General features: G+C 54.9%; 1 protein-coding gene and 1 long non-coding RNA gene across 3 annotated transcripts; both read left to right on the plus strand.

Moving 5' to 3' along the window:
* The first annotated feature begins 1769 nt into the window (after positions 1–1769).
* On the plus strand, positions 1770–3885 carry FAM43A (family with sequence similarity 43 member A). Its single transcript, XM_032697845.1, has one exon. It carries the CDS (start codon positions 2015–2017, stop codon positions 3101–3103), a length of 1089 nt encoding a protein of 362 aa, XP_032553736.1. The 5' UTR covers positions 1770–2014; the 3' UTR covers positions 3104–3885.
* An 8710-nt stretch (positions 3886–12595) lies between these two features.
* Positions 12596–15782, plus strand: LOC116791665. 2 transcript variants are annotated; one of them, XR_004358812.1, is made up of 3 exons: positions 12596–12994; positions 13841–14501; positions 15414–15782. It is a non-coding gene; the product is annotated as an uncharacterized LOC116791665 (long non-coding RNA). The 2 variants fall into 2 exon arrangements; XR_004358813.1 differs by lacking the exon at positions 15414–15782 and having other exon boundaries at positions 13841–14297; positions 14400–15107.
* Positions 15783–25840: the final 10058 nt, after the last annotated feature.

Consider the following 25840-nt stretch of genomic DNA (forward strand, 5'->3'; position numbering starts at 1 on the left):
ACTGCAGGAAGGTGTGGGGGGCTCCTTGCCCACTCCATCCCACCCAGAGCAAACACCTGCCTGCTAAGCCTCCAGCCTGAGGCCCAAAACAGGTTCCTCTGCCTACAGCTGGAGGCAGGCAGGGCTTTGGCAAGGCAACTCTCTCTCCCATGGGGAGACTGCCATGCCCACACGTCTCAGAGGAGTGGCTGGGGTCGCTCTCAGCCTTGCAGCTCGCAGGCACTGCTCAGGCAGGTGGCAGCTGCTAAGAAGCATGGGGCAGGCGTGGGTCTGAGGAGCTGTGGCTCAGCAGGACACCTCGAGGGGAGAAGGAACCACAGGAGTGCCACACCATGTGTAGGTGTCAGATGTCACCTTAAGCCATTGGATTTATGTGCACAGCAGCATCTTCTGTTTTCACCTTGCAAGACAAAGGAGACAAAGGAAAAGCGCATTGGATGCTACTGGAGGTGAAATGAATCAGCTGTACAAACTGAAGCCTTTCTCTCCCTGCCACGCAGCGGGATGGTCCCCTGCCCTCACACTGACAGCATCGTGGGGGTTCCCAGGGCGGTGCCTGGCACTCAGTCTGCATCAGGACCAAGAGCAGAGACTCCCCAGCTGGGGTGGGCTGCTGCCAGGCACTGCAAACAGGACAAACTGCAGCCCTTCGCTTGCCCTCTTGTGAGGTCCCAGTGGGACTTTGTCCAAGAGGGCTCGTTTCAGCACGGTGCCAAGCCCAGATGGGCATCCCAGTGTGTGCTGGGCTTCATGCTGAGGGGCCCAGACAGTTTGCCCCAGCCAGTTTAGCCTGGCCATGCAACAGCTGGTCACTGTGGTTACTTGCAGTTCCCCAGTAATCTGCTAGATGGCATAATGTAATAATAATAATAATAATAATGATAATTATATACTGGTTTAATTGATCCAAACTCTATAAATGATTTGTCAAATAATTAAAGCAGGTGTGTACATATTTTACTGCATGAGTACATACCGCTCCCCTTTTGTCGAGCGTCTATCCAAATCCTGATGAAGTGCCATTCCCTGCAACGCTGGAATTTCTTTTCTTTCTGGCAAGGATATGATACATGACATGAGAAGCTATAGTAATGACACAGAGACCAACTTTCTCATTAGTCTGCGACTGTACTCGAGCAATCTCAACAAGAAATTACAAGACAGCTTCTTGTTATTCGGCTGTTGCATATAAATAAAGAGCAAAGCATTACTCATACATAATAGCTCCTATTTGCTGCAGGCCCTTCGGTTCTCAGAGCCGGGCTAACCAAACCAAAGGGAAGATTATGTTGCAAGAGCGGGACTCCTCCACGGCACACCCTGGCCGGGCAGGGTGCTGGGGCTGGAACTCTCCCGGCCGTGGGGTCTCCCGCAGAAGGGTGTCCCGTAGTGGCCCTAGGATTTTTATCAGTTATGGGGGGTTTGGGCAGACGGCTCCCCCCTGGTGCGCTCTCCGTGCCCCCCGCCCGCTCTGATGGAGGCTGCTGAGGCACCCACCCTCCGCGGTGGGGATCGAGCCGGGCGGCGGGCGGGGAGGAGCGGAGCGCACGTCGGTCCGCACTCCCCGCCGCTGCACCGGCCGGTGCCCCCGCTGGGGGCCGCGCTCCGCGGGGACGCTCCGCGGCGGGCAGGGAGGAGACGGGATGGGGGGGCCGCCCGTCGGGGCTGGCACCGCCCCGTGCCCGCCCCCTGCCCGCCTCGCGGCGCGGCGGGGCCGGGGCTGGGGCCGGGGCCGGGGCGCCGCGGCGGGCGGCGCAGAGCGGCGGCGGCGGGCGGGCGGCGAGCAGCGCGCCGCCGGCTCGGCGGGCCCGGGCAGCGGGCGCTCCGCCCTCGGTGCGCGGAGCCTCCCCTCTCCGCGCCCGCGGAGCGCCGGCGCCCGCCTATATCTACGGCCGCGGCCGCCCGGCGCCCGCAAGGATGTGAGGCGGGCGGGCAGCCCAGCCGCCGCCGCCGTGGCATGCCCCCCCGCGCCCGGAGCCGTCGGCGCGGCGCCTAGCCGCGGCTCCGCGGGGCCATGCTGCCCTGGAAGCGGAGCAAGGTGGAGCTGGCGGCGGGCGAGGCGCGGCGGCAGAGCAAGCCCAAGGGGTACGCGGTGAGCGTGCACTACTCGGCCCTCACCTCGCTGGCCCGCGCCTGCCCCGAGAGCGCCCTGCACCGCGTGGGCAGCATGTTCCGCTCCAAGCGGCGGAAATTCCGCGTCACCAGCGAAGACCCCACTTACACTGTGCTCTACCTGGGCAACGCTACCACCATCCAGTCCAAGGGCGAGGGCTGCACCGATCTGGCCGTCTGCAAGATCTGGAGCAAGAGCGAGGCGGGCCGGCAGGGCACCAAGATGAAGCTGACCATCAGCGCGCAGGGCATCCGCATGGCCCACGCCGAGGACAAGGGTCTGCGCCGGCCCGGCCACCTCTACCTGCTGCACCGGGTCACCTACTGCGTGGCCGATCCGCGCCTACCCCGTGTCTTCGCCTGGATCTACCGCCACGAGCTGAAGCACAAGGCAGTGATGCTGCGCTGCCACGCCGTGCTGGTCTCCAAGCCCGAGAAGGCGAAAGCCATGGCCCTGCTGCTCTATCAGACTTCGGCCACGGCACTGGCCGAGTTCCGCCGGCTGAAGAAGCGGGACGACGCGCGGCACCAGCAGCAGCAGCTGGTGGGTGAGCAGAGCATCCCGCTGGTGCCGCTGCGCAAGCTGCTCAACGGGCAGTGCTGCTACAAGCCGCCGGTGGAGCGGAGCCGCAGCGCGCCCAAGCTGGGCTCCATCACGGAGGACCTGCTGGGCGAGGAGCAGGAGGAGCGGGCCATGCACTGCGACTGCGAGGACATCCTGGAGGCGCTAGGCGAGCCCGAGGGCGAGCTGCTGCGCCCCGGCGCCGGCCGCGGCGAGAGCCCAGAGCTGGGCCAGCTTCTTCGCGACCTGGGCGAGCTGAGCCTCGGCAACGACCTGCGCTCGCTGCGCGCCGACCTGCGTGTCCGCCGGCTGCTTTCCGGGGAAAGCACGGGCAGCGAGTCGTCTCTGGAGAGCGGCGGCACGGACGGGGCCGCCCCGCCCGGCAGCGACGCCGAGCAGCCGCCTCCCGGCGACCCCGAGACCGGCTGAGCGCTCGGGCCCTTTCGGGCGTGCGCGGCGCCGCCGGGGCGCACCGGATTCCCTCCGGGAATGCACGGCCCCGCCGGGGCGCACCGAGTTCCTTCCGGCCCCTCCGGGAGCGCACGGTCCCTTCCGGGCGTGTACGGCCCCACCGGGGCGCACCAGACCCCTCCGGCTCCGCCGAGGTGGCTGCACAGCCACGCCGGGGCCCCTCGGGCGGTGCGCGGTGCCGCCCCGGTTCCCCGCGGCGCCCTCGCGTCCCGCGGCATCCCGGGGAGCGGCCGCCCTTCCCGTGCCGGTGGCCGCCGGAGCCGGGCCCCAGCCCGCCGCGGCCCGAGGAGGGGAGGCGGCCGCGGGCTGTTTACCTCCGACTCAGCCCTTGAAGATCTGCCAAATTCCTGGAATAGCTTTCCCCGGGGAGGGCGGCGGGAGGGAGGTGTTGCGCCTTGTTTACAGACAGAAATCTCACATCCGAGGGCCCCCCCCCGCCGTTTTCTCCATTAAAGTCACTCCATCGTGCTGTCGTGTCTGAGGGGTTTGCACTGTTGTGAAGTTGGGGTTTTTTTATTATTATTTTTAAGTTAGACCTTTTTTTTGGGCCCTGGTCCTGTCCCCGATCTCAATGCTCTAGGTCTTTTGCTGTGCAAAAGAAGACTCTACTTGTGGCTGTTCACGTGTACATAGGGAAATGTATGCAAATACATTTTGTTATTTTTAAGAACACCACCATTGCGATCTCCTCTGTTTGCACATATGTGAAGAAAATAAAGATGACAGTAATTTAAAAGAAACTTGGGTCGCTGTGGCGATTTGGCCTCTGTGTGTGTGCATGTTCCTGTAAAGAGATGGGGGGAGAGATCCTTTGGGATATGTTGTAGGTGTAGAGGGCACAAAAAGGCTGTTTCAAGCATCCAGTGTGATTAGGAGCTTGCTGGAAACGTTACGCTACAGGGAAACACACGGGGTACTTAAGGATTCTTAGGAGACACACGGATGAGGTTTTCTCTTTGCAGCCTCTAACGATGGGTAGGAGGCCTCATGTCAGGGTGCTCTGGCTGGATCTTAGTTTGGAGAAACCCAGTTGCGGAGCTCTCAGCCTGCCCTGGCGCGAGCTGCCCCTCGCCTGGGCGCTGGGAATGCCGCACAGCCCTGGCGTGGTCTGCACACAGGTGCTGCCACTGCAGCCAGTCCCTCGCCACTCGAAGTGCCAGCCTGAGACAATTTCGTAACCTCACCCAGGGTAAGCAGTGCAGTTGATTAGCCACGGGACTGCCGCGGTATTTTTAGCTGTAAATCTGTTTGTAAGTGGCAGGCTCCCAGGACAGTAGGGATGTTCCGGTTTCGTTTGTCCCCAAGTGGAGGTATCAATTAAGAGATAATTAATCTGGCATTTCTGATGTCTAAATGCTTTCCACTGTGCCTGGGCTGCAATCAGGCGAGTTGCAGGAATGTCACTGAAAAGCCCAACCAGCTGCCAGGGCCAGGCCACACTCCTTGTGCAAGGAGCCCGCCTCAGAACTTGTAAATACTCCATTAAAACCAATTGCAAAATCTGTCACTGCATGGGTGAGAAGCTTTTACTATTGCCTCAGTGTGTCACTCAGAGCAGGATGGCGTGCTGGGGTGGTTTTCATGGGAAGGGGTAATGGGGAGAGGGGGGATTCCCCTCAGAATGGACACCTTCTTGCCCGGGCCACACTCAGCCTGTGATGGGCAATGAGATGTAGTAGGTGACAGTGGCTGCTGCTGGATTTGAGCACGCTCAGGCCAGCACTGCTGACACACACCTTGCTAAAGAAATAGTGCATCTTGCTGCTTTTTCTCAAGCAAGGCTCCCTTTGCCTTTCTCAGGGAGGGAAGGGGCAGGTAATGAAGAAGAAATGAAACACCGGGTAGAGCTTATCCCACAGTGCTTTTCCCAGGATGGGGGCTGCCAGACTGCCTGGCTGGCGGTGGGGGACTTTCAGTGCCCTGGACTGAAGTGTGTGCCCCAGATCTATGTCCAGAGCCCTCTGCTACTGCCTGCTCTCTCCTGGAGCAGAGGCAGCAGATAGTGCTCAGAGCAGGGTAGAGATACTGCACCCGGAGAGCAGAGCAGGATGTGCTCGGGGATTCATGGGCTGGTCTGAGCTAACCCCAGTTGCTGAATGACTGGGTGGTGTTTGCTTTAGATCCTCCGTGTGTGCTTAAAGGTGGTTAATGACATTAGCTCAGTCAGTGCCTTTCCTCTCTCCAGAAGAGCCATCATGTCTGCAACAGTGAGAAAAGGTTTTTAACGCATGCCAGAGCTAAAAGCACAACTCCCTAAGCAGCATCAGCAGCAGCCAGGGCCTGAAGCATTTCCCCTTGAAGCCATTAGCAGGGCTACTGTGCAGTTTCATTAGAGGCCTGTACAGATCATTAGCTGTAAATGTAGAGTCCAAATCCCTTTGTGCCTGGGATATTTTGGTACTAGAACCATTGAAAAAAAAAATCATATGTATTTCTGCAGTGCCAGTGCAAGGTTATTCACGTGTGCTTAACTGCTGTTCCCTCCCCATAGCAGCATGCATTGGCCTGTAAATGAGAACAAGTGCATATGAGGAGAAAAAAGGTCACTTTAGTCTCTGCACAGCAAGTTTGAAGGAGTATCTCCCTAGAAAAAGGAGAGGAGGAGAGAGCAAGACTTTTTCTCCAGTAAGTTTGAGTAGAAGGCTGAGCTGCTACTGGTTTTCCTGTGAAACAAGTAGCTTCTTGCTGAACTGAAAAGCCTTGTGCTGGCTGATGGGCTGATGTGGACAAGTGCAAGACTTTGGGAAAGGCCTGCTCCCATAGGTAGAGGACAAACTTCTGCGGTTTCTGCTCAGTGCCAGGGCTGATGCCAGCCCCTGTGCCAGGACTGCTCCCCACCGATGAGATGCAGCATCCCACCGAGCATGGCACAGCCCCTGCTCAGGATATTGGCGGAGATGTGCTCCCCATCCATCAGGCTCCATCCATCAGCACTAACTCAGCCCTACAGCTGGGCACAGGGAATCAGCCCCTAACGCTGTACAAAGAGCGGCTCAGACTCTGAAACTGCTCCCCAACAGCCCCATCCCACCGCTGCTTTCCTGGGGACAGGCAGCAGTCAGGCAAAGGCAGCCTGGTTGCTCTGCTGGTAGGTTTGAACTGTGTGGGGAGAAGGCAAATGTGGGAGCAGATGTTTGCAGAATTACACGTCAAGCACTGCTATCTGCCCCTGGTGCAAATCACTGCCCTACCTGGGCTTGGTGAGCCAGGCTCCTGCCTGGCTTGAGCAGTCATTGGAACTTTCCAGCACAGCAAGGTTGAGCACTGAGCTCTACACATCTCTGACTTAGCAGGCAGTGTGTGATGAATTGGCCAGAAAATACCTATAACAAACAACATAACACCAGAAAAGGCAATGATCCTTCTCTGCGGGCTCCAGCTGCTGGTCTGAATCTGGCACATGGGGCTGATGCCTTGGCAAGTCAACTTAGATACTGCTCTAGGTACCTGGGATTTCCAGAGCATGTTATGGCTAAACAGAGCATGTGATTATTCCAGTGAAGACTCCCAGAATATGAAAAGATTAAAGGGAAAAGAACCTTTTTGCTAATACTAGTTGTTGACTGTGTATTTGCTGGTGTACTACAGATTTGCTCTTCCACATATATAATGAGGCTGAGGGGGGACCACACAAATGTGGAAGTGTTGGCAGGATCCCAAGTGAAGCTTCTTGTTTTTCTCTGCTCTTAACATGCCCTTCTCCCATCCCTAGGTCTTCCTCATCCACAACAGGAAAAAATACCATGTACAACTGGAAAAATTAGCCAGTGATCAAGTGGAGCGAGACAGGTCATGAAATTACTTTTGTCCTAGACTGTAGTACTGATTTAGATCCGGAATTATTTGCAGTTCATTTTGGTGATGTGCCTTGCACGGGGCACATCCATTTTGCCTGGCTGGGGTAGATGCTGGGAGAACTGCTGGCTGAGGGGCTGCTTTGGGCTGCTGGATGTGAGGTCTGGTTGGATGGCACCAAGTCAGTGATGAAAAAAAAATCTTTCTTTTTGGGGTTTACAGGCAATACTCAGTATCAAGTACAATCCTGGGACAGTTCCAAGTCACCTTCAGCACACACACTGTCACTCTGATAAAGGAAGCAGGAAGGCGTCAGGATTTCCTCCTTGGTGGTATGTTGGAGAAGAGCAGCTGACCTGTCCCACTGCTGTTAGTCATCCCCAAGGCACCACAACTGTCCTATTGACCAATTCTTGGCCATCACATCAAACCCCTTGTTACTCAGTGGGGAAAATCCCCCCAGTTTCAGCCTGCAGAGAAGGCACAGGGCAGACAACCTACCCTCAAACCATCCAACGAGGTTGTGGGTAACAGCCCTTGGTATTCTTGGGTAAGGGTGGGCAGGGTCCCATGAATTATTGAAAAAACCTTTGTGCTGCTGAAAATGGGGTGCAGTGGCAGCCAGCTATGCCTCACCTCCCACTTCTCCTGGAGCTGGGAAGAAAAAAACCTCTGCATTTCCAAGGTCAGCAGCAGCCCCAACTCCCGCAGAGCTCATATGCCGTGAAGGCGTCTCCCCCTCCTCACCCCAGCCGCTGGTAGCAGCAGGAGCTGTTTTCCCCAGCAGCTGGAAGGAGATGATGTGCAGGGACAGGAATGTGAGGGCAGGCAGCCGGGGCAGCTCATGGACAGCGTGGGGTCCCAGAGGCCAGGTCAGGTCAGTTCATCCATGGGGCTCATAGAGCCCTGCAGATGAACTGACCTGGCCTGGCCTCTGAGGTTCTGCTTCTCCCCACATCTCCACCACCCACCCCACACCTTCAGCTTGCTGGCTGGTGGCTTGTAGGGGTCTGCATCTTGGTTAATGCCCTGCAAGGTGTATGAGCTGGGGGGAGCAGAATTGTTCACTTCTACAAGCCAGCATGAAATCAAAGCTATGCATTCAAAAAAACATGACATTCCCCTTGCCGGTGGGGGCTCTGCCTGGCGGGAGGGCTGAGCGCTACAAAAACACTTGGAGAAACAGTTATATAATGAAGGACAAGGTCCCAGTCCAGCCCTTGGCTTGATGAGGCGGCTCTGCAAGGAACTGAGCTCCAGGTTGCAGCTGCCCAGCACCCTCCAAGATCCAACCTTGGTCACTGTGGTCCATGCTGCTGCTGAGGGGTGGAGGTGGGACAAAGGCTGCAAAATGCTTTTTCCCAAGCTGGGAGATGTTCTGCATGCTTAGAGTTGGTAAGGCAGGGCACGACTCCCATCTGTGGGCTTAAACAAGGCCCCTTTGATGGTAGGAATGGGACAAAGTCTGGGATGGGATGGGAAGGGATGGGATGGGATGGGATGGGATGGGATGGGATAGCCCAGGACAGACAAAGGGATAGCCCAGGACTGACGATACTGCTTCCTGCAGGCATTTAGGCTTTCATGCCACTGCCCAGGTGTCTTGGACTCAGCAATGGCACATCCCGGTACACATCATGTGTCTGCATGCACCAAACATGTCCTCAGGTTAGGGGAAAGGACTCTGGAGAACTGGTCACAGCAAAGGGCTTTATAGAGCTCCTCCCATACTCTCTTGCTCTGAAATGGGGGGCAGCTGGGCAGCCTGCCTCCTGCAGCCGGTCCTGCTGCCACCCCACACAGAGGGGTGACTTGCTTGGTGTCACATGTTGTTCTGGAAACCCCTACTGCTCTTGCACAGGTGAGCAAGGGGGGACACAAGGAAAGGCTCTGGGATGGGATTCATCACTCTTCCTGCGGCACTGTGAAGTTGCACGCAGTCTGCTCAGATGCATGAGCAGGCTAAACTGTGACATTAATTAGAGCTGACAGTGTTCCTGGAGGGAGCTGGCAGAGCAGCAGCACCAAAGCTGCTGCTGCTGGGTCTGTGTGCAAAGCCAGGCTCTGCACCAGGCTGGCCTGGCTGTGCCATGGCCCTTGAGTCCTGCTATGCTGCAATCTGTGCTCACTCTGGCTCCAAAAATCATGGTGGGAGGTACACTCTCAGTCCCAAGGGACAGGAGAGGTAGTGTCCGAATCCAGCCTTGCTCCCTTGCTCTGCCCTTTTGAGCCAGCCCTGACTGCATCTGGGCACTGCCTTTCCCAGCCCTGCACACTCCCTTCTGGCTCTCCCCTCTTGTTGTGCCTTTTCGCCCCCAAAGCGCTCCAGCCCTCAGTGCCACTGTCTCTCTCACACAGCTCTTTTCCCAATCCAGTTTCCTGCTGAGTAAGAACTGCCACTTGCTGCTGTTTCAGCAAATGCCATCGAGGATTGCCTGTACTGTAACACAGTGGTGAGGGCTCCTCCTCCTCCAGGCAAGGAATGGTTAAGGGAATTAGGATGAAAAGTTAATATAAATAATTCGGTAGCTCCTGTAGGAAGATTGCGATTTAGCTTTATTATCATAATTACATTTTCAATCTCTCTGCTCATACTTACGGAGCAGTAGAGTCAAATGTGAATGCAGCTGCCTGCTTTTCCTACCAGTGACTCCTCATTCTGCTGTTCGAAGCAGGTCAATGGGGACATCAAGCCAGGCAGCTGGGATGTCAGATGGGGATATGGTATTTCCCTAACACCTTGTTTTGTGCATTGGGAAGCTTCATTCCCCTCTGCATGGCACAGGGATTTTTAACTTTAGCTCCAGGATCAGCAATGCGATCATCTGAGAGTAGCCCACTTTGGTGTAAAAATATCTCTTCTTCTGGAAGTGGAGGAAAATAGTCTGGAAATACTTTTCTCTGAGCAGGGAAACCTGCATTTTCTTTGCCTATGCACGTTGTGGTTGATGACCCCCCGAGGTACCTCCATCCATGTCCGTGGTGGCCCAGGAGATGAGACCAGTGCAAGCGGAGAGCAGGAACTTCCATTAGCAGTAACTAATTAAAGCCAGTTGTTAGCGATGATGCCATCTGAACATGGCCAAGACCATGTTTGCCTTGCAGCTTGCCTCTGCCTTTGCTCACCTGGGAGGAAATGGAGGTTTCCCAGCAGCAGAGGGAGGTCCTGGAGGTCGTGCCCTGCCCACTGCCTTCTCTGGGGGTCCCAGAAGAACCCAGACAGAAGGCAGCTTGCCAGGGCCCTGGCAGCGATAGCCACTATGGCCAGGGGACAAATGAGCAAGGGGAAGATGAAGCTACAGAGAGCTGAGTATGTGCTGTCTCCATCACGCACAGACTCCTGGGGAGCAGCCAGTGACTGGGAAAGTCCTTCCCCATCCCAACGTCCGCCTTCATTTGGAATGTAGACTGACCCACCTGGAGGGTTCCCCAGTGCAGGAGCAACACACAGGTCCCTGCTCTGCCCTGGCTCAGCAGCAGCAACTCCATCCCATGTCCCAGTGTCCCCCCAGGCATCCCCAAAATACCTCTGCACATTCAGCTCTGATCAGTGCAGGACTGGGGCAGAGCTGTGCGCTCAGGCTCCCTCAAGGCAGTCTGCCACTGTCCCTGCAGGTGACACTGTGTCCCATCCTGCCTCCCACCTTCCACACTGCTCTGGCAAGTTGCAAGATCAGAACTGAGCCTCTTATCTTTAATCTTTTAATTTTACTTTCTTAAGCAATGTCCAGGCTTTAGAGAGTGTCTCATAATGCAAAGGCTCTTCGTGGCAAGGAGGGGAGTCCCTGCGTGAATACACCAGTTATCCCACATGCACCAGTACAGCATTATCCCATACACCATTACTGCAGTTATCCTACACATCAGTAGAGCAGTTATCCTACATGCACTAGTACAGCAGTTATCCCCCCACATATGACTTTGCTGCAAAAAACCTCTGGCTGGAGGCTGGATCAGCAAATTTCTAGCAGAGCATACATGGTACAGCTGTACAGGAGACCCTGAAGTCTACTGGGATCTGCTGGATCTGGCAGCCACTGTAAGATCTGCCTTCTCCCTGTTTGGACTCCCAGCCCAATCCCATGAAGACCTTTTCGTTACTGCTGCTTTGAAGTGAGCTGAACCTGCTGCCTCGAAGCGAGCTGAACCTGCTGCCTCTTCCCAGCTCTCGCTGCTGTTACCCAAGAGAGAAACCCCAAGGAAACCAGACTCTCCAGGCTGCTGCCAGAGAGGCAGAGGAGTGAGGACCACTGCAGACACAGGGTATTGCTAGGGCCTGTTGTGCAGCAGTAGAAAGACTCAGAGTCCTTATTGCACCTCTGGGCTAATCTAGGGGTGGGGTTCATCAGCCAGGCCATAGATGGTCATTATTTCTGCTCCCCAGTTTGGGCCTCCAGGACTTGAGATGTGACGTGACCTGAGCTCAGGCACTCCATGGCTATGCAGCACCCCGGCAAAAGCAGTTCCATGGACACTTACACCCACAACACCCCATGGCACCTCTGTGAGTAACGCTCTGCAGAAAGCTATTTCAGGACCCAACATGACTCTCCCTGATGTCAGGACCAATTAGGTATATCCTGCAAAGCAAAAAAGTCCACTAAAGCCAGCTTCTGGTGGGACAATGACATTAAGATGTCCCAGGTGCTCATCTGGGTTCCCCGAGCAAACCAGGAGCTAAACATAGCTCTGGGAAAATGGCAGGAGGGGGTGGCTGCTGTCCTCTGCACCGAGGTCTCCTGGGGTGCTCAGCTCTTGCGTGGGCCATCCCTTCTCTTTCATACCCTGACCTTCCTCTGCCCTGCTCCTGCGCAGGCAGTGGGCGGGATTCACCTCCCTGCACTAGAGCTATAGCAGAGGTCAGTCTGGGCTCATCTTGGTGGGCTTGAGTCATGCTTTACCCCACTCATCAGGGCCCATCAAATCTCACTGTCATTTCCCAAGGAAATACCCATTTGAAAAAAAGAAAGAGAAAACTAATAATTAGTCAAAATAGTGAGAGACAGAGAATTTTAGGCATTTAATATTTTCATTGTCCTCTCCCACAATGGCATTATCCTTCTCTAAATAGATGCTGAGCTGAAGACATAACAACACCCCACTTCCCCCAAATAGCTCGAGCAGCAAAACAAATGCAGGAAGTTTGCAGGGGTCGAAGCAGAGCTGTGGCCAGCCAGGAGCCTGGGCACCCCCGGGGGCTTCTTGGGGCCGCTGGGGCTTCACAGGTCTGACAGCTGAGCTGCAGCAAGACAAGACCTAGGGTCCTGCCCTCAGTGAAATGGGGGTGCTGTCTTTGCACTGAAAAAGAGCTGATATGGGGGGTCCTCGCCCTCAGTCCCCATGTCTGACCCGTCCCTAGGAAGGCACCAGCGGGGCAGCGCTGAAGCGTGGCAAAGGCAGCAGAGGAGACAGACTTTACAGCCCATCACGTTCCTAAAAGCTGGCGGTGGTGGGCTGGCTGTCTGCTCCCGGTGCAGTGCAGCCCCCTCGGGAGCACCTGCCGGCCGGAACAGCCCCGGTGCCAGCTCCTGCCGTGGTGCGCTGGGAAGGAAACCGGTGTCCCCTGGTTCGGTGCAGCCAAGCCTTGCTGCGGCGTGGAGCCGCTCCTGCCGCAGTGCCGTGCGCGGGGTGACGGGGACGCCCCGGCCCTGAGCAGCTGCCGCGGGGAGTTGCTTCACACGGGAGCGGTTCCCCTGTAACGGCCGTGTGCTGTGGGGACAGCCCTCCCTGCCCTCCTCCCCCAGGCAGCGGTGACATTCCCTCTCCCAGGCAAGTGCCAAGCCCCACCAAGCACCTGGGGCTGTGCTGGGACCCCCGGGAGGAGCCGTTTCATCAGGACCAGGGCTTTCGCACGCGAGAGCAGAGCCCCCGGCCAGAGCCACACTGAGACAGGCAGACGTGGTTCGCCCCCAGGGAAGGGGCAGCACCTCCAGACAGCATCTGCCTGCAATCCCAGCGAACCTCGTCCGGGTTCAGCTCTAGAGCAAGGCGCAGAGGAGTAACTCCTGCCACTTAAGCAACTTCGCACAATCGTCTGTAATGGCAGAGCCATCAGTAAGTCAGTCGGAGGTGCAGTTAGACCTTCCTTCCCAGAGGAATACTGTTGACTGAAGTCGAAGCACAGAGGCAGGGAAATTGCTCGATGAAGTAGTTTGGTAATTGTGAAAAAGAAGAACTTGTTTTCTTTGTCTTGCAACAGCAAATTGCACAACGTGACCTGCAGTGGCTTCAGCTCGGCAGGTTTTCAGGAGGAGGCTGTGGGGTGATTTAAAATTCAAACTGTGTGGAGGGAAATTATAACGAGTCTGTTATGAACTGTATGGTATCCATAAGGAATGTGGCAGTGGGTGATTGAGGTGACAGTGGTTGTGTTTGCTTTGCTATTGGTGTGACCTCTGTGGGCATAGCTGAGCTCTCCTCTCCCATTTTGGGGGGTCAGCTCAGACAGGAGCTGGCTCAGCCCCAGGGCTTCCCCATGTTCCCATGGTAAAATGAGCGATGACCCACGTACCAGAGATGCATTAAGCAAGAGGAGCTTTTATGAGCTCAGTTTGCTGGGTTGTCATAAGAACCATGATGGTGATGATGACTTTTACCCCTGTAACAAAAAAATACTCTTTGTCAAGGTGAAGAGATGCTCTGCGGGTCAGCCCAGGGTGGAAGGAGAAGAAAACCACCAGGAGAGCTCAATTAAGATTAATTGCTTGTTCTGCTGTCACCCCTATGTACCCCAGGCCCAGATATGAGCTGGATGTGCTACGTGCAGGACAAAAAAATAGAAGAAAAAAATACTAGTGCTGAGAGGAACCAGCAGCAGAGTCCAGGAAGAGCCCAGGCTAGGAGATCAAACTGAAGCTAAGGTCCCTCTCCTCACCTTCTTCTGCTTCCTTCCCTCCCCAGGTGCTGCTTCCCCATTCCTGCTTTGTCATGCAGGGTCGAATGGGAGTACTCCAGCATGAGGCAAAGACCACTGACACTGTACATTTAATTCAACTTACAAAAGGCTGGGTGTTAAAAGGAAAACGAAAAAAATAATCCCACAAAAATCTTCCAGGTCTGTTTTGTCCCAGTTTTAAACGGTAAAATCTGTACTTTGTTCTCAGCTATTGTTGCAAAATTGAACCACTTTCAGCCTCTCACCTTAAAGGCTGCCTTCACGCAGAGCTACTGAGTACAGCATGGAATGAAAGCTCTCACTTGGCCTAGAAACCTCAAGTGTGTGAACCTCACTAAAACGCACACAGGGAGATGGGCTTTGAAATGGAGCAAAGCCAGAAGCCAGCAAGTCCCCACAGGATGCCGTGTGGCTGCTCCCAAGATGAGGAGTGCAACTCCAGCTGAGAGACACTCTGTACCTGTCAGTCCCATAATGCCTCCCTGATAACAGCCCTGGCCTAGAAATAGCTCAGTGCTAGATGATGCTCTCAGGAGACTGATGAATGTCTCTGACTCTCTGCAGCATCCCAGCAGCTGGCTCCTGCCTGGCCCCACTGCCCCTTGGCTCCTCAGCACCAGGGCCTGACTTGAGGACCTGCAGCACCCTTGTCTGATGAGCGTTGAGGTTTGCTTGGCTGGGATGGAGGGAAAACATCCTCTCCTGGGATGGAGAGAAAACATCTTTGGTCCTGCAAACATTGTAGGCACATTAGCCTCCCCCAGGGCTTGCCTCCCTGAGCAAGTCCAGCATGCAGAGCTGTCAGTTTTCCTTTCTTTTTGGAGATGTGACCATGGGAGGGGACTGAGCTCTGTCACCTGCTCCAGCTGGGACGATACCAGTGCTCGGCAAGAACATCCTGACAATGTCAGCTTGTGCCCTCCTGGTGTCACCTTGTCCTGCTCAGCCATGGGCTGCACACCCTACTGAACTCTGCAGGGCCAGGGATGCTCCAGCAATGAGACCTGAGGCTACTCCAGCCCCATTCCCAGCCCTCTACCATCCCATACCCTGTTGCTGCTTCCACTCCTCTGAGATGGCTGTGGAGTGCTGCCCCCAAGCCCTCCTGGGTCCTCCTACACCCAGTGCCAGGAGGCTGCTGGAGAAGCCCTGACGCTAGCCAGGAGCGAGGTGGTCACTCGGTCCTGGATTTGGGACAGCAAAGGTAACTGCAATCTGCCAAGTTCCTCCTGCCACCCAGACAGATCCCTGCTCTTGGCTGCTGTGCAGGAGCACTGTGCAAAGCAGAACGACTGCTGCACTTCATTTCCCAAGTGGCCACTGTTTGTTTATCAATGGACAAAGTGAGCCCTCATCCATGTGAGCACCTCTTGCCAGTGATTCTGCACAGTGCAGTGACCAGCAGTGCTGGAGGGTCGCAGTGCAGAAAGCCACGCTCCCATCCATCCATCCTCTCTCTCTGCAGAGAAGGCAGGGATGCTCCTCCTCTCAGTGGGTAATGTAGGGAGGATAATTCACTTATGAAGTAATTTAGTGCAATTCTTAGTTATTAATACTGTGCTTTCTATATTTTTTTAGGTTTTGTGTAATCTCTCCCCTGCTGACTGATGCTGTCCCAGGGAATCAGAGCTGTGCACTGCGTTAGCACTGCCTGCGAGATGTCTGGCCTGGGTGAGGGGATCTTCTCCCCCTCTTTCCACACCAGACCCCGACCTGTCCCTGCAGTGCAGCAGGAACAGCCTGACTTCTGTAACCTGCCCCAGCTCATGGCCCCGGGCTCCTGCAGCAGCACTGACTTCTCTGCAGTCACTCTATAGGGGAAGTAAAAATCTTCTGGTATCTGTTTTATCTGCATCCATCTTAAGCACTGGAGAACAGTGTTATTGGAGCTCAGCAGAAGGGTATTTTTTTTTTACATGATTGAAACTAGAATTATATGTACAAAGCCATAAACTGTGTCTGATGCCTGTCTGCTCTTGTTCACCCACAGTACCTTTCAAATAGAGTCACAGATCAGCACCATGGGGGCCTGATTTACACCCACAGATCTCCAGAAACCCCAAAACAGGCTATGAGTGCCTTCCCCCTCCCTGATTTGCCATCCACAAGGCCTATTGCACTGCTCTCAGAGGCCAGGCAGACTCAGGCTGCATGTGAGCAGCCTGGTTCCTGGCCCAGACTCCAGCTCCAAATCAGGGCTCCCTGCCTCAGCCTCCCATTCCAAGAGTTCTTTGAGTTGCCACTATCTGATCCCTCCCTCCTGAGCATTTTGCTAAGTTGCATTTCTCATATCTTCACTACAAGTGATATATCTCATATTGGGGGGTGTGTAGGGAATTTGTTTTTGACACAACAGCTCTCGTCGTCTGACACCTGCAGTGAGATGACAGCGTTTCCATAAAGCCCAGCACAGCGTGTTCGGCTCACCACTGGGGCTGCCTCAGTTTCCCTTCTAGGTGGCTAAGCCAGGAGGCAGCACCCACATCCCTCTGTGCTCCCACCACGGGAGCGCAGCAAAGACCCTGCTGCTCATGCATGTTCCCTTTGGCTCCTGGATTCATCTCCTCCCCTCTCTGTGGGCCGGGGAACCATGACCTGCACCAGCCTCCACGTGCAGAGCCAGTAGGACTTGGAGGGATGTGCGTGGAGGCATCCAACAGCGAGGCCAGTGCCACTCTGCATTGCCACCCTCTGCCCGCCCTCTCCTCAGCAGTGCCTGGAGGCAGGGAATGCTCTGCTTGGGGTGAGATGCCCGGAGCTGGCCTGTGGTGGCTGCTGGAGCTGTTTTAGGTAGCTGGCCAGAGGGTCTGCTGGGCAACCAGGTTCCATGAGTTATTTATAAGCTATGGGAGGGAAGTGGTGATAAATAATACATTGGCACTCTCACGTTCTGCATGCATGTGTCTACAGATAAATATTTCATTCTCCAGAAATACACATAGATGCCTGTTGATAAATAAAAATTGGAAAATGTTCTATTGGATGGTTTTAAATCTGACTCTCAACTTGCATCCGAAGAACACGGTGTACCTTGTGTACAGCATGAAGATGCTAATTTCCCTCTGCAGAGCCTGCCTTAAATGTATCACTGCAGTGTACTGGGCACAGTGCCTAGTGTAGCACACACCCCCCAGAAACATACAGCCCCAGCTTTTCCTTCCACACCATTATTTTAACGTCGCTTTTATAACAACACTATTCAAGCAGCTTTTCTAATTATACCTTGTACTGACTGGGCTCAGGACACAGCTGTCAGCCTCCTAAATACTAGCAGAGAGACCCAGAAGGCAGCACATTTCCTCTTCTAAGTGTCACTGGAATTTGCAGTGTGCTCAGGCATGGCTGGTGATGCCAAGCTCCTTACTGCTGGTTAATTAGGCAGGTGGTTTCTCCCATAGGAAAAACAAGAGATACTGAACAGGATGTGAGCAAACCCATGGGTCCCACCAGCCCTACCACCAGTACAGAGCCACCATGCGCTGCTCCCTATATCATCCTTAGGGACTCTTGGGAATCCAGGGACCTCATGGGCTCAAAGGCAGCTGCAAGGAGACGCAGCCCTCTCCCCAAGGAGTACCTGCCCTCAGTGTTTGCTGCTCAGTAAACACCAGAGCCCATGACCCAGAGCCAGCACCCACATGCAGCATTGGCCTCTGTCAGCCCAGCACCAAGGGCAGGTGAAGAAGTTGCTTTTCCCCAAAATATGGAAGATTTGGTTTCTAGAGCAGGTCTCTCCTGACTGTCTCTGAATGCAGCACTGGAGGTGGATTTAACGGGGTCGTTGTTCAATGGGCTGCAGGGTGCCGGTGCCTTGGCACCCACCTGTGGCACAGCTGGCTCTGCACGGAGCCACCAGCCTGGGCAAGCAGCACACAACCAAGTGCCAGGCGCCGTGCCTGGCTGGTTTGCCTGGTAGATGCCTGTGTAACATACTGACATATTTGGAATTTTTCCAATGGCTGCGTTTGGCTGCATTGGCTTGTGATTTTTTTTGAGTAACCCTTTTTTATGCCTGGTTATCACAGCCAGGTACTGTGCCACACTGGGTCTGGTTCCAGCAGTGCACAGACAGCTCCCAACACCCACCACTCTGTGCTTTGTGCCACCACCCAAAGCAACAACAAGGGATTTCCCACCTGGAAATCCTAGGGACTGGGCTTCAGTGGCAGAGCTTGGCAGGGAGACTTTGATCATCAGCCAGGGCTTGTCCCCATCAGCGGTCCCAAGCAGTGGATTCAAAACATCAAAGGGCAAGGAGGAATAACTCCTGCTGAGCACAGCAAGGATCCGTGCCACGGGAGACTGCTGCAGGCCCCTGGGAAGGGCAAGGCACAGGGAGCCGCTGCTCCGGGGAGGGGAGGCTCGGAGCGGCTTGGAGGAGCTGCGGGGCAGATCCAGGCTTAAGGAGAAAAAAAAGGGAGAGGATCCAGGTTAGGGAACTGAGCAAGGAGGTGGTGGTGGGAAAGCCAGTCAGGAGCATGTCTTACGCTTTCTGGAGCATGAAAGATCAAGTCACTGGGGTTTGTCTTTAGCAACCCTTCTCCTCATCCTTATCCTCTGCTAGGCTCCCTCACCCACTGTCCATTCAGTTGGTGATGAAATCATAGCCATGTTTCTTTCTCAGCATTCCCTGACAGGCATTTTACCTGAGGTCCCACAGGAAACTGCCTGCTCATTGCCTTCAGTCAGAGGAGGTAGAACACATGAAACTCCACAGGGAACAGGGATGCCCTGAGGGGAGCAGGACTATTCCAAGGGATGCTGCAACTCAGGTTTTGGAAACTGGACTGCCAAGGGGGCACACATGGCAGTGTATTGGGGAATGCACAAAGCACCCCAGAACCTGCCAAGAACCTGCAAATGTGGTGGTGCAGGATTGCACCCTGCAAAACATGACTCGGCAGGCAATGGGGAGAGCTGCTTTGATGTCGTGTCATCCAGCTGGAATTACAGCCCCATCTGCTCTTCCTTGAGGGAGATCTGCATGTCTGGGAGGAGGCTTTGTGACAGGAGGGCACTGCATCGACACTAACGGGGGCTGTACTGCCTGCTCACTCTGGACATGCACTGACACCCCCGCTCATGCTGCACCTTCATCCCCCAGCACCTTCTCCCACTTACCACACAGCATCACTGCCATCTGCCAGGAGAGATTCACTGTCCTCATCCTCCTCCTGGCAAGGCTATTTGTGTGGTGGCACCTTTTGCTTTTCCCCCACCTGGTACTTGCACGAAGCACTCAGAAAGAGATAATTTTGTTAGGCCTAAGAAGTCTGAAAGCAGAGTACATCTATCTCTAATGGAGGAAGTTGGGAATTTTATTTCTAGTCTGATCTAATCCCTATGCTGCTGGTCCCCACTTCTTCCAGCTCCATTAGGAAATTCCCAAGCTGTGTAACATGGCAAGAAATAGGTTCAGAAGGAAGATACATTTCTCCCAAGCCTCATCTCATCCTACTTTAATACTGGTTTATCACATTGAATAAACTGGAGTAATTGTGCAGAAAATTGCTCCATCCACATCATGCCCATCATACATGAGGATTTTCTGCTCTGAGTAACTTGCTGTCACCAGTGGCCAGGCCCACCACTGACAGCAGTTTCCTGGGAACATCAGGGAGTATAAGGTTGCTGTGGGGACCAGGGGCTTTACCCCCTGGGAAGGCAGGGCAGGACCTTGCACTGGGCCCATCCCACCATCCCAGAGCACGACACTGGGGGCAGTCTCAGCGCTGGGCAGCCCCATGGTTGAGATCAAGGTTGGAAGTCCACCCGCAGCTCTGGACCAGGGGAAGCCATGGCCAGGCAGGCACAGCATGTTGGTGCTCTCCTGCTCGCTGCCACTCCGGGGAGTGATGCTGTCACAGGGGTGGGTAGGGGCAAAAATGCCATCTCCCCAGAAATAGGTGCCTCCTTGGACTGGTGTCTACAGGCTGAGCAGGCACGGCAGGCTTTAACCAGTGCCCAAGTCTGGGGCTTTGCTCCCTGCAGAACACTGACCCCACATCCTGTTCCTGTTGGTCCTGATGTGCTGGGATGGCAGGGACAGGCACAAGCAGGGCACAAGGACAAGTGACTGAAATGTCCTACATAACAGTGTGGGGGAGGAAAGCCTCCACCCCAAGGACTCTTGTACTGCCTGTGACAACAAGAAAGGGAATAAAAATAGTGCCTATTGTAGTGTGCAGGCAGCAGGCTGCAGCAGGGTTGTGTAATGGTACCAGCCAGCACAGGATGGCTCTCCCAGAGATAGCAGGGCTGCTGTGGGAATGTGGGTCAGCTGGGCACAGCCCAACATGGGGCCAGGTGGCAGTGGTCCCTGGTGAAGAGGAGGGGTGTCCCAGCCACTGGCCAAATGCCAAGCTATAACCCCCCAAGCCCCAGTCTGGGGCTGCTGCCAGAGCAGCTGGCACCATTCTCTTCTGCATGCGTCACCCCAGCCTGCCCTTCCCTGGAGCAGACCAGGTCCTGCAGTCTATCCTTCCCATGCTCTAGCCCTGAACAGCATGCCAGCCTCCTCCAGATGCTCCCCAGTTCCCCTGTCCCCTCTCAAGCTGGAGAGCCTAAAGCCAGCCAGGAGCAGCCTCACCACTGCCCAGTGGAGGAGACACTCACTCCCCCCTGTGCCCTCCTCCGAACAGGGACATTTCCCCCTAACACTGGTTTGCAAAACTGTGAGATTAAAGAAGGGAAAGAGCTTCCCAGCAGCCAGCATGGCATCAGCAGGAGCCAGGTGGGCTGGACCTGCAGCTGTGCCAGGGCAGCTGTGCTCCTGTCCTCACCCTGTGCGCTGTCGACGTGTCAGATTTTGCAGCTGGTGAGCTGCTGTGTTTTGCTGATTGGCTTTCAAATTGCTTTCCGATACCATGGTCCTGTCAAGTGCTTTAGCAAAACCCGGATTTTGCTTTTTTGTGGATTAAACACAGGTCTGTCAACACCAACAGGAGCTGGTCTCCAGCCAGAGGTGTGGCTGCAGGGTAAGTGGGTCAGGGAAGTGGTTTTCACAGACACCAGCCAGAGCTCCGAGCTGCCTGCCTGCTAGACATCATGCCCAGCACTCTGCCGGCACTCAGAATTCACTTGCAGATGTGGCTTAGCACAGGCAAGTGCCAACCACTCAGGTATTTGGGGTTTTTGATGTAGCACTGTGTCTTAACCTGACCAGAAACCCACAGGTGTCCGTGGGCTTTGCTGGGAATCAGACCAGGGTCCTGGAAAGGGTGCAAAGCAGGTCGGTGTGACTGTCACATCCACGGAGCACCAGCCTGACCTGTGCTAGGGACTCAGGAACACACACATCTGCAAGGCAAGGGGGAGTGGTCTCCTCCACCCCACACAAAACAGCTTGACCTGAACCCCCATCTGACTCCTCTGCTCTCCTTAGTGGTGGCAGAAGGCAAAGAGCAGAGGTGATAAAGGCAGAGACACCAGACATTTGCCCCAGCAGTAACCCCCCACCTCATTGCTTCATGACAGCCCAGGTCACAACTTTTCTTATGAAACGCCAGAGCAAGATGCTCCTGTCTTAGTGTAAATCTTCACTGTCCTCACCAGCACTTGAAGTTTGTCCCTACTAAATCTCTATGTGGCTCTCTCCCTCATTCTGGGGAGCATGCAAATACTTTTTTAGAGTTGATAAGTCCTTCCTATGTCAACTTTCAGGTTTATTTATACAGCAAAATATCGCTTCATTACAATGCAAATGGAGGAATCCCTGGGAAGCAATCAAAGCGAGCAGGGAGGTTTGTTTGCACCGTTTCATGTCAGACAAGCTGGGATGAAAGGACCGACTGGCAGGAGCTGCTGCCTACAAATGCCACCTACAAGTACCTCTGTGCTTCTGCCGTTCCTGTGCTGATCGTGCTCATGCAGGGCAAAGGGCTGGAGTGAGCTGGGGCTCCTCTCCATGCTGGCTCTGGCAGATAACCTTCCTTCCCCTTCACATGGCTCCTGGCCATCACCTGATGTGGTGGTGACACCAGAACAGATTCGCAGATTCCCATCAGTTGCAACACCCCCCACAGCAGACACCAGTGTGGTGCCTGTCCGGCTCAGCAGGTGCCGGCATCGCCACGGCTCTGTGCAGCCCTGCACGCAAAAGCCACCCAGCCCATTACCCAACACCTAATCCTGCCCACAGCCTCACCCTCAGTCCTGTCTCCTCATCCCGCTCCTGCATCTCTATTGCCACTGGAAAAGCAAAGCCGTCTGAGCAGCTCACTGGTGCCCAGGATGGGGAAGGGCTGGGGGCTGTTGGTCCCCTGTCTGTGCATGCAGCAGGACAGCACAGTGGGCTGTGGGAAGGAGAAGGACAGGAGGAGCAGCAGTGCCAGTGAAAGAGCTGGCACAGGAAGTCATGGTGCATGCCATGCAACCACCACAAGCATCAGATCACTACCTGTCCTTAGGAGAAGGAATGGGGACCATGGCCACCACTCCCCAGTGTGGGAGTGCCCGGCTCCCCTTTGGGCATCTCCAAGGGTGTGCTGGGGTGTGGGGACAGTATCCCCTCTCCAAAGGTACTGTCACCACAGGGACACCCTGTGAGTTTGGGGGTGGTAGCTGGTGTTGGTAAAGCAGGTTGGCTAGTAAAGTAGGTTGGCTGGTTCTGGCTGGGAAAGCAGGATGCTGTCCTGGGCAGGGAGGCAGGGCTGTGCCCACAGCCCCGGGCCTGGCACACATGGAGGACAGGGGAAAGAGGGCCTTTGCTCACCCTCTTCATGAGCAGAGAGACTAGCAGGAGAGGCTGCTGGAGGCTCATAAGCTGCAGACCTTGCCTGCTTTAGAGGGCTGGATATTTGCAGTCCAAGAGGAAAGCCTCTGGCTGGGCTTAATCCAGCTGAAGCAATTGTGCCTAGATAAAGTTACTAGGTGCAAATGGCTCATAATGAGGGAGTTTAGCTGGATGAATATTTCTAGAGTAATTGCCAGCTTTGCCTGATAACACAGACAGCCTAAGTGGGTTTGCACTATCCTTTATATGGGGAGTTGAGAGCATAGTGCCCGGTGACAGTGCTCCTGGCTCAGCTCTCAGGGGGTGCCTACTTCACACCCCCAGACAAAAAGGCTAATTTGCCTCAGGATCTGACTGTCCCTGCTAGGGTGCCTGCATAAGCAAGGCATAGGCAAGACTCCTGCCTAGGCAACACCAAATATTTAGCTGAAAATGGTCCTGGGACACTGGTATATGTGTCTCCCCTGCCCTAAAGGGGCTGCACTCCCTGCCCACCCCTGCCACGACCTTGACCTGCTCCAAGTGCGTCCCCATAAGAAGATACCAACACTGCAGTAATAATCAGCCTATTTTTAAAGTTTAGGAAGGCTCCTAGCAAGCCCTCCCCCGAGGTTCCTTCCCTAGAGCTTTTTCTCACCCTCTGCCTCTTCCCTGAGATAGCAATCAATGATACCGCAGGTTTAATTAGTGTTTTTGATTTCCAGCACAGGGATGTGATTTCTCCTCTGTGCTTTTGCCAGAAGTTCTTATCCTGCCAAGCAGGCAGGTAATCTGGGCAGGCAAGACTGGCTGCATACCTGCAGCTGCTAATAAGGCAAGGGTTGTGCCTTTGGGGATCTGTGGTGGTGCTGGCAAGGCAGCAGATCCCCAGTGCTTGTGCTGGGCATAAGGTACTGTTGGTAGAAAAGCTGCGAGCTCAGGCAGAGCAATGCCAGACCTCCACTGGGAGGGGAGGAGGAAGAGGCACCCCGGGGCAGAGGGGCAACCAGGCTGTGTTTCTCCCCAAGGATGCCCTGGTGCAGGGAGGACAGAATGCAGTGGGCAGGATGCCGGTTTGCTTGAGGGACACAGGACCCCATGCGTTTGACTAGATAATCCTTGCTTTCAAGCAAGAGCAGCATCAGCACTGACTCTGCAAGCCTCAAGTTTGCAAAGCCCTGGCAGTGATTTCTCCCAAGAGCAAAGAGGGACAAGCTGCTCCCATGGGACCCCAGCACATCACCCATGCAGTGCCTCAGCCCCTGCCAGCAGGCTCTGCCACGGTGCAGCACTGGCGCCGGCGTGGGGGCACCCAGATAGCCCTGAGAGCAGCTGGCACGTTGCTGTGGTCCAGGGCTGTTCCATGGCCTTTCCAGTTTTGTCCAAGACACTCAGACAACGTAAAATTAGCACTAGCCTTAGTGCTAAGAAAGAAATGCTAATAACATTCAGCTGAGGGCTAAAGATGGAGCCATGTCTATTAATACCATGTCATCTTCACCCTCCGGAGTGGGATTTCAAGCCAGCCTGCTCCAGCACAGCCAAGGACTCACTGTTGCTCAAGAGCCACCTTTAGCCATGACTCTCTGTCATGCAGGGTGGCAAGAACACATGATGCAGGTGGCTATTTCTAATTACAGGGAGGGCTTTTTCTTCCTGGTGTTAAATTAGTACTGATCAGCAGAGATGTGCCATTAGAACCAAGGAAAGCTCTGTAGGTCAGTGTGATCTGGAAGATGGTCAGGTAGCCCTGGGAACAAGGCAGCAGTGGAGGCAGGATGAGTGGAGAGCTCATGGCATTGGGTGCACTCAGAAAGCACAGGCTGGTCCAGCAGCAGTGGAGGCTTCGGGTCCTCAGGGATATCAGTGCCAGGCTGGGAAGGCGATCTGTGCCAACCACAGCAGGGAAGGGGAAGAGGGCCCAGACAATGCACAGTGCCATAGGCCTCTTGTGCTCATGCAGTGCATGTTGCAGAAGGGGAAGGAAAGCTTGGACCTTCTCCCCTCCCAGTGGCACCCACCCTGTCTCAGGTGGAGCAGAGAGACACAGGGTAAGACGAGGTGATGATCCCATTTGTCCTGGTCCTGCCTTCATTCCCATGTTACTGCACTTCTGAGAGTCCCAGAAAACAAACTCCTAAGGTCCATGTGAGGGTTAAGTCTATTAATCAGTTATTAAACTAAAGTTTTGAGTTAAAAGCTTCCCTGAAAGGTGCTGACTGTATGCAAAGCAGGAGATATCCAGTTCATGTGTGGTTGAGCAGGAGTACCTGCAGGCAAAACATACCCCTTGCACTGAAACAAAAAGCCATGGGTGGATGACATATCCTGGGAGCAGAGCCTTCCCTCTTCCCAGCCATAAATCACTGATGAGTGGGCTGTGATGTTCTCTGCTCTGCCTGTTATCCCTACGACCTGTGAAGCTCCCCTGCAAACACTCCCAGCTCTGCAGGCAGCATGAGCGCTGCCTCCAGGATGAGCAGGCTGCACCCTGACTTGTCTTTTTTACTGCCAAAATCCTCAGGGTCCCTGGGTTACTTCAGCCCCATGAAGCTAACCACCAGGCTGCCTCTGTGCAGAACCAGGGATGATTTTGATTGTTTTGCCTCCATCCCACAAACGTTACAAACACCTTATGCCGCTGCAATAACTACACTTCTGCTCACGGACCCTCCACTGCAATACCCACAAAAATCCCATAGTACACTTCCCTCAGCTGCCTCCTACCCCCCCAGACCATGGGCCGGGGGTGGTGCTGGTGCCCCAGGCAGTCTGTGCATGGTGGGTGGGTGCCTGCTGCAGCCCTGACAGACATGGGGACACATCTCCAGCTGCTCCTGCTGCTTCTGGGGCCCCAAAATGAAACATACCAGCAGCCATCCCTGGACAGGGAGGAGATGACAGGCAGGCACCCACAGTAGCACAACCCCTAGTTTCCTTCCAGGACAACAGCAGCCCTATTTCTGCCTGAACAGATGAAAGCAGAGATGGGGCTTGCCGGAGGAGATGAAGATCAGTGCCTGAGGCAGTTATTCAGTCTCACAAGGAGAGCACAGCCTGGCTGTGGCAGCAAAGCCATGCTCTGCAGGCTTACATTGGCCAGGCTCAGTCCCTGTGGATGCACCTGAAGGATGGCTGTCCTGCACTGCAACTCCTGCCTGCAAGGAGGGGACTGGCAGCTCTTTCCAAAAGCAGCTGGAGCCATAAACACTGGGTTGTGCTGACAGCTCTGCTGCTCATTTACCCACTGTGCTGCTGGTGGCTGTGGCAGGCACTCACTGGATCGCAGTGT

Source organism: Chiroxiphia lanceolata, chromosome 10 (genome assembly GCF_009829145.1).
Source record: "Chiroxiphia lanceolata isolate bChiLan1 chromosome 10, bChiLan1.pri, whole genome shotgun sequence".
Lineage (NCBI taxonomy): Eukaryota > Metazoa > Chordata > Aves > Passeriformes > Pipridae > Chiroxiphia > Chiroxiphia lanceolata.

Coding starts and splice junctions, on each gene's coding strand:
- FAM43A (XM_032697845.1), top strand. CDS start 2,015: ATGCTGCCCTGGAAGCGGAGCAAGGTGGAGCTGGCGGCGGGCGAGGCG.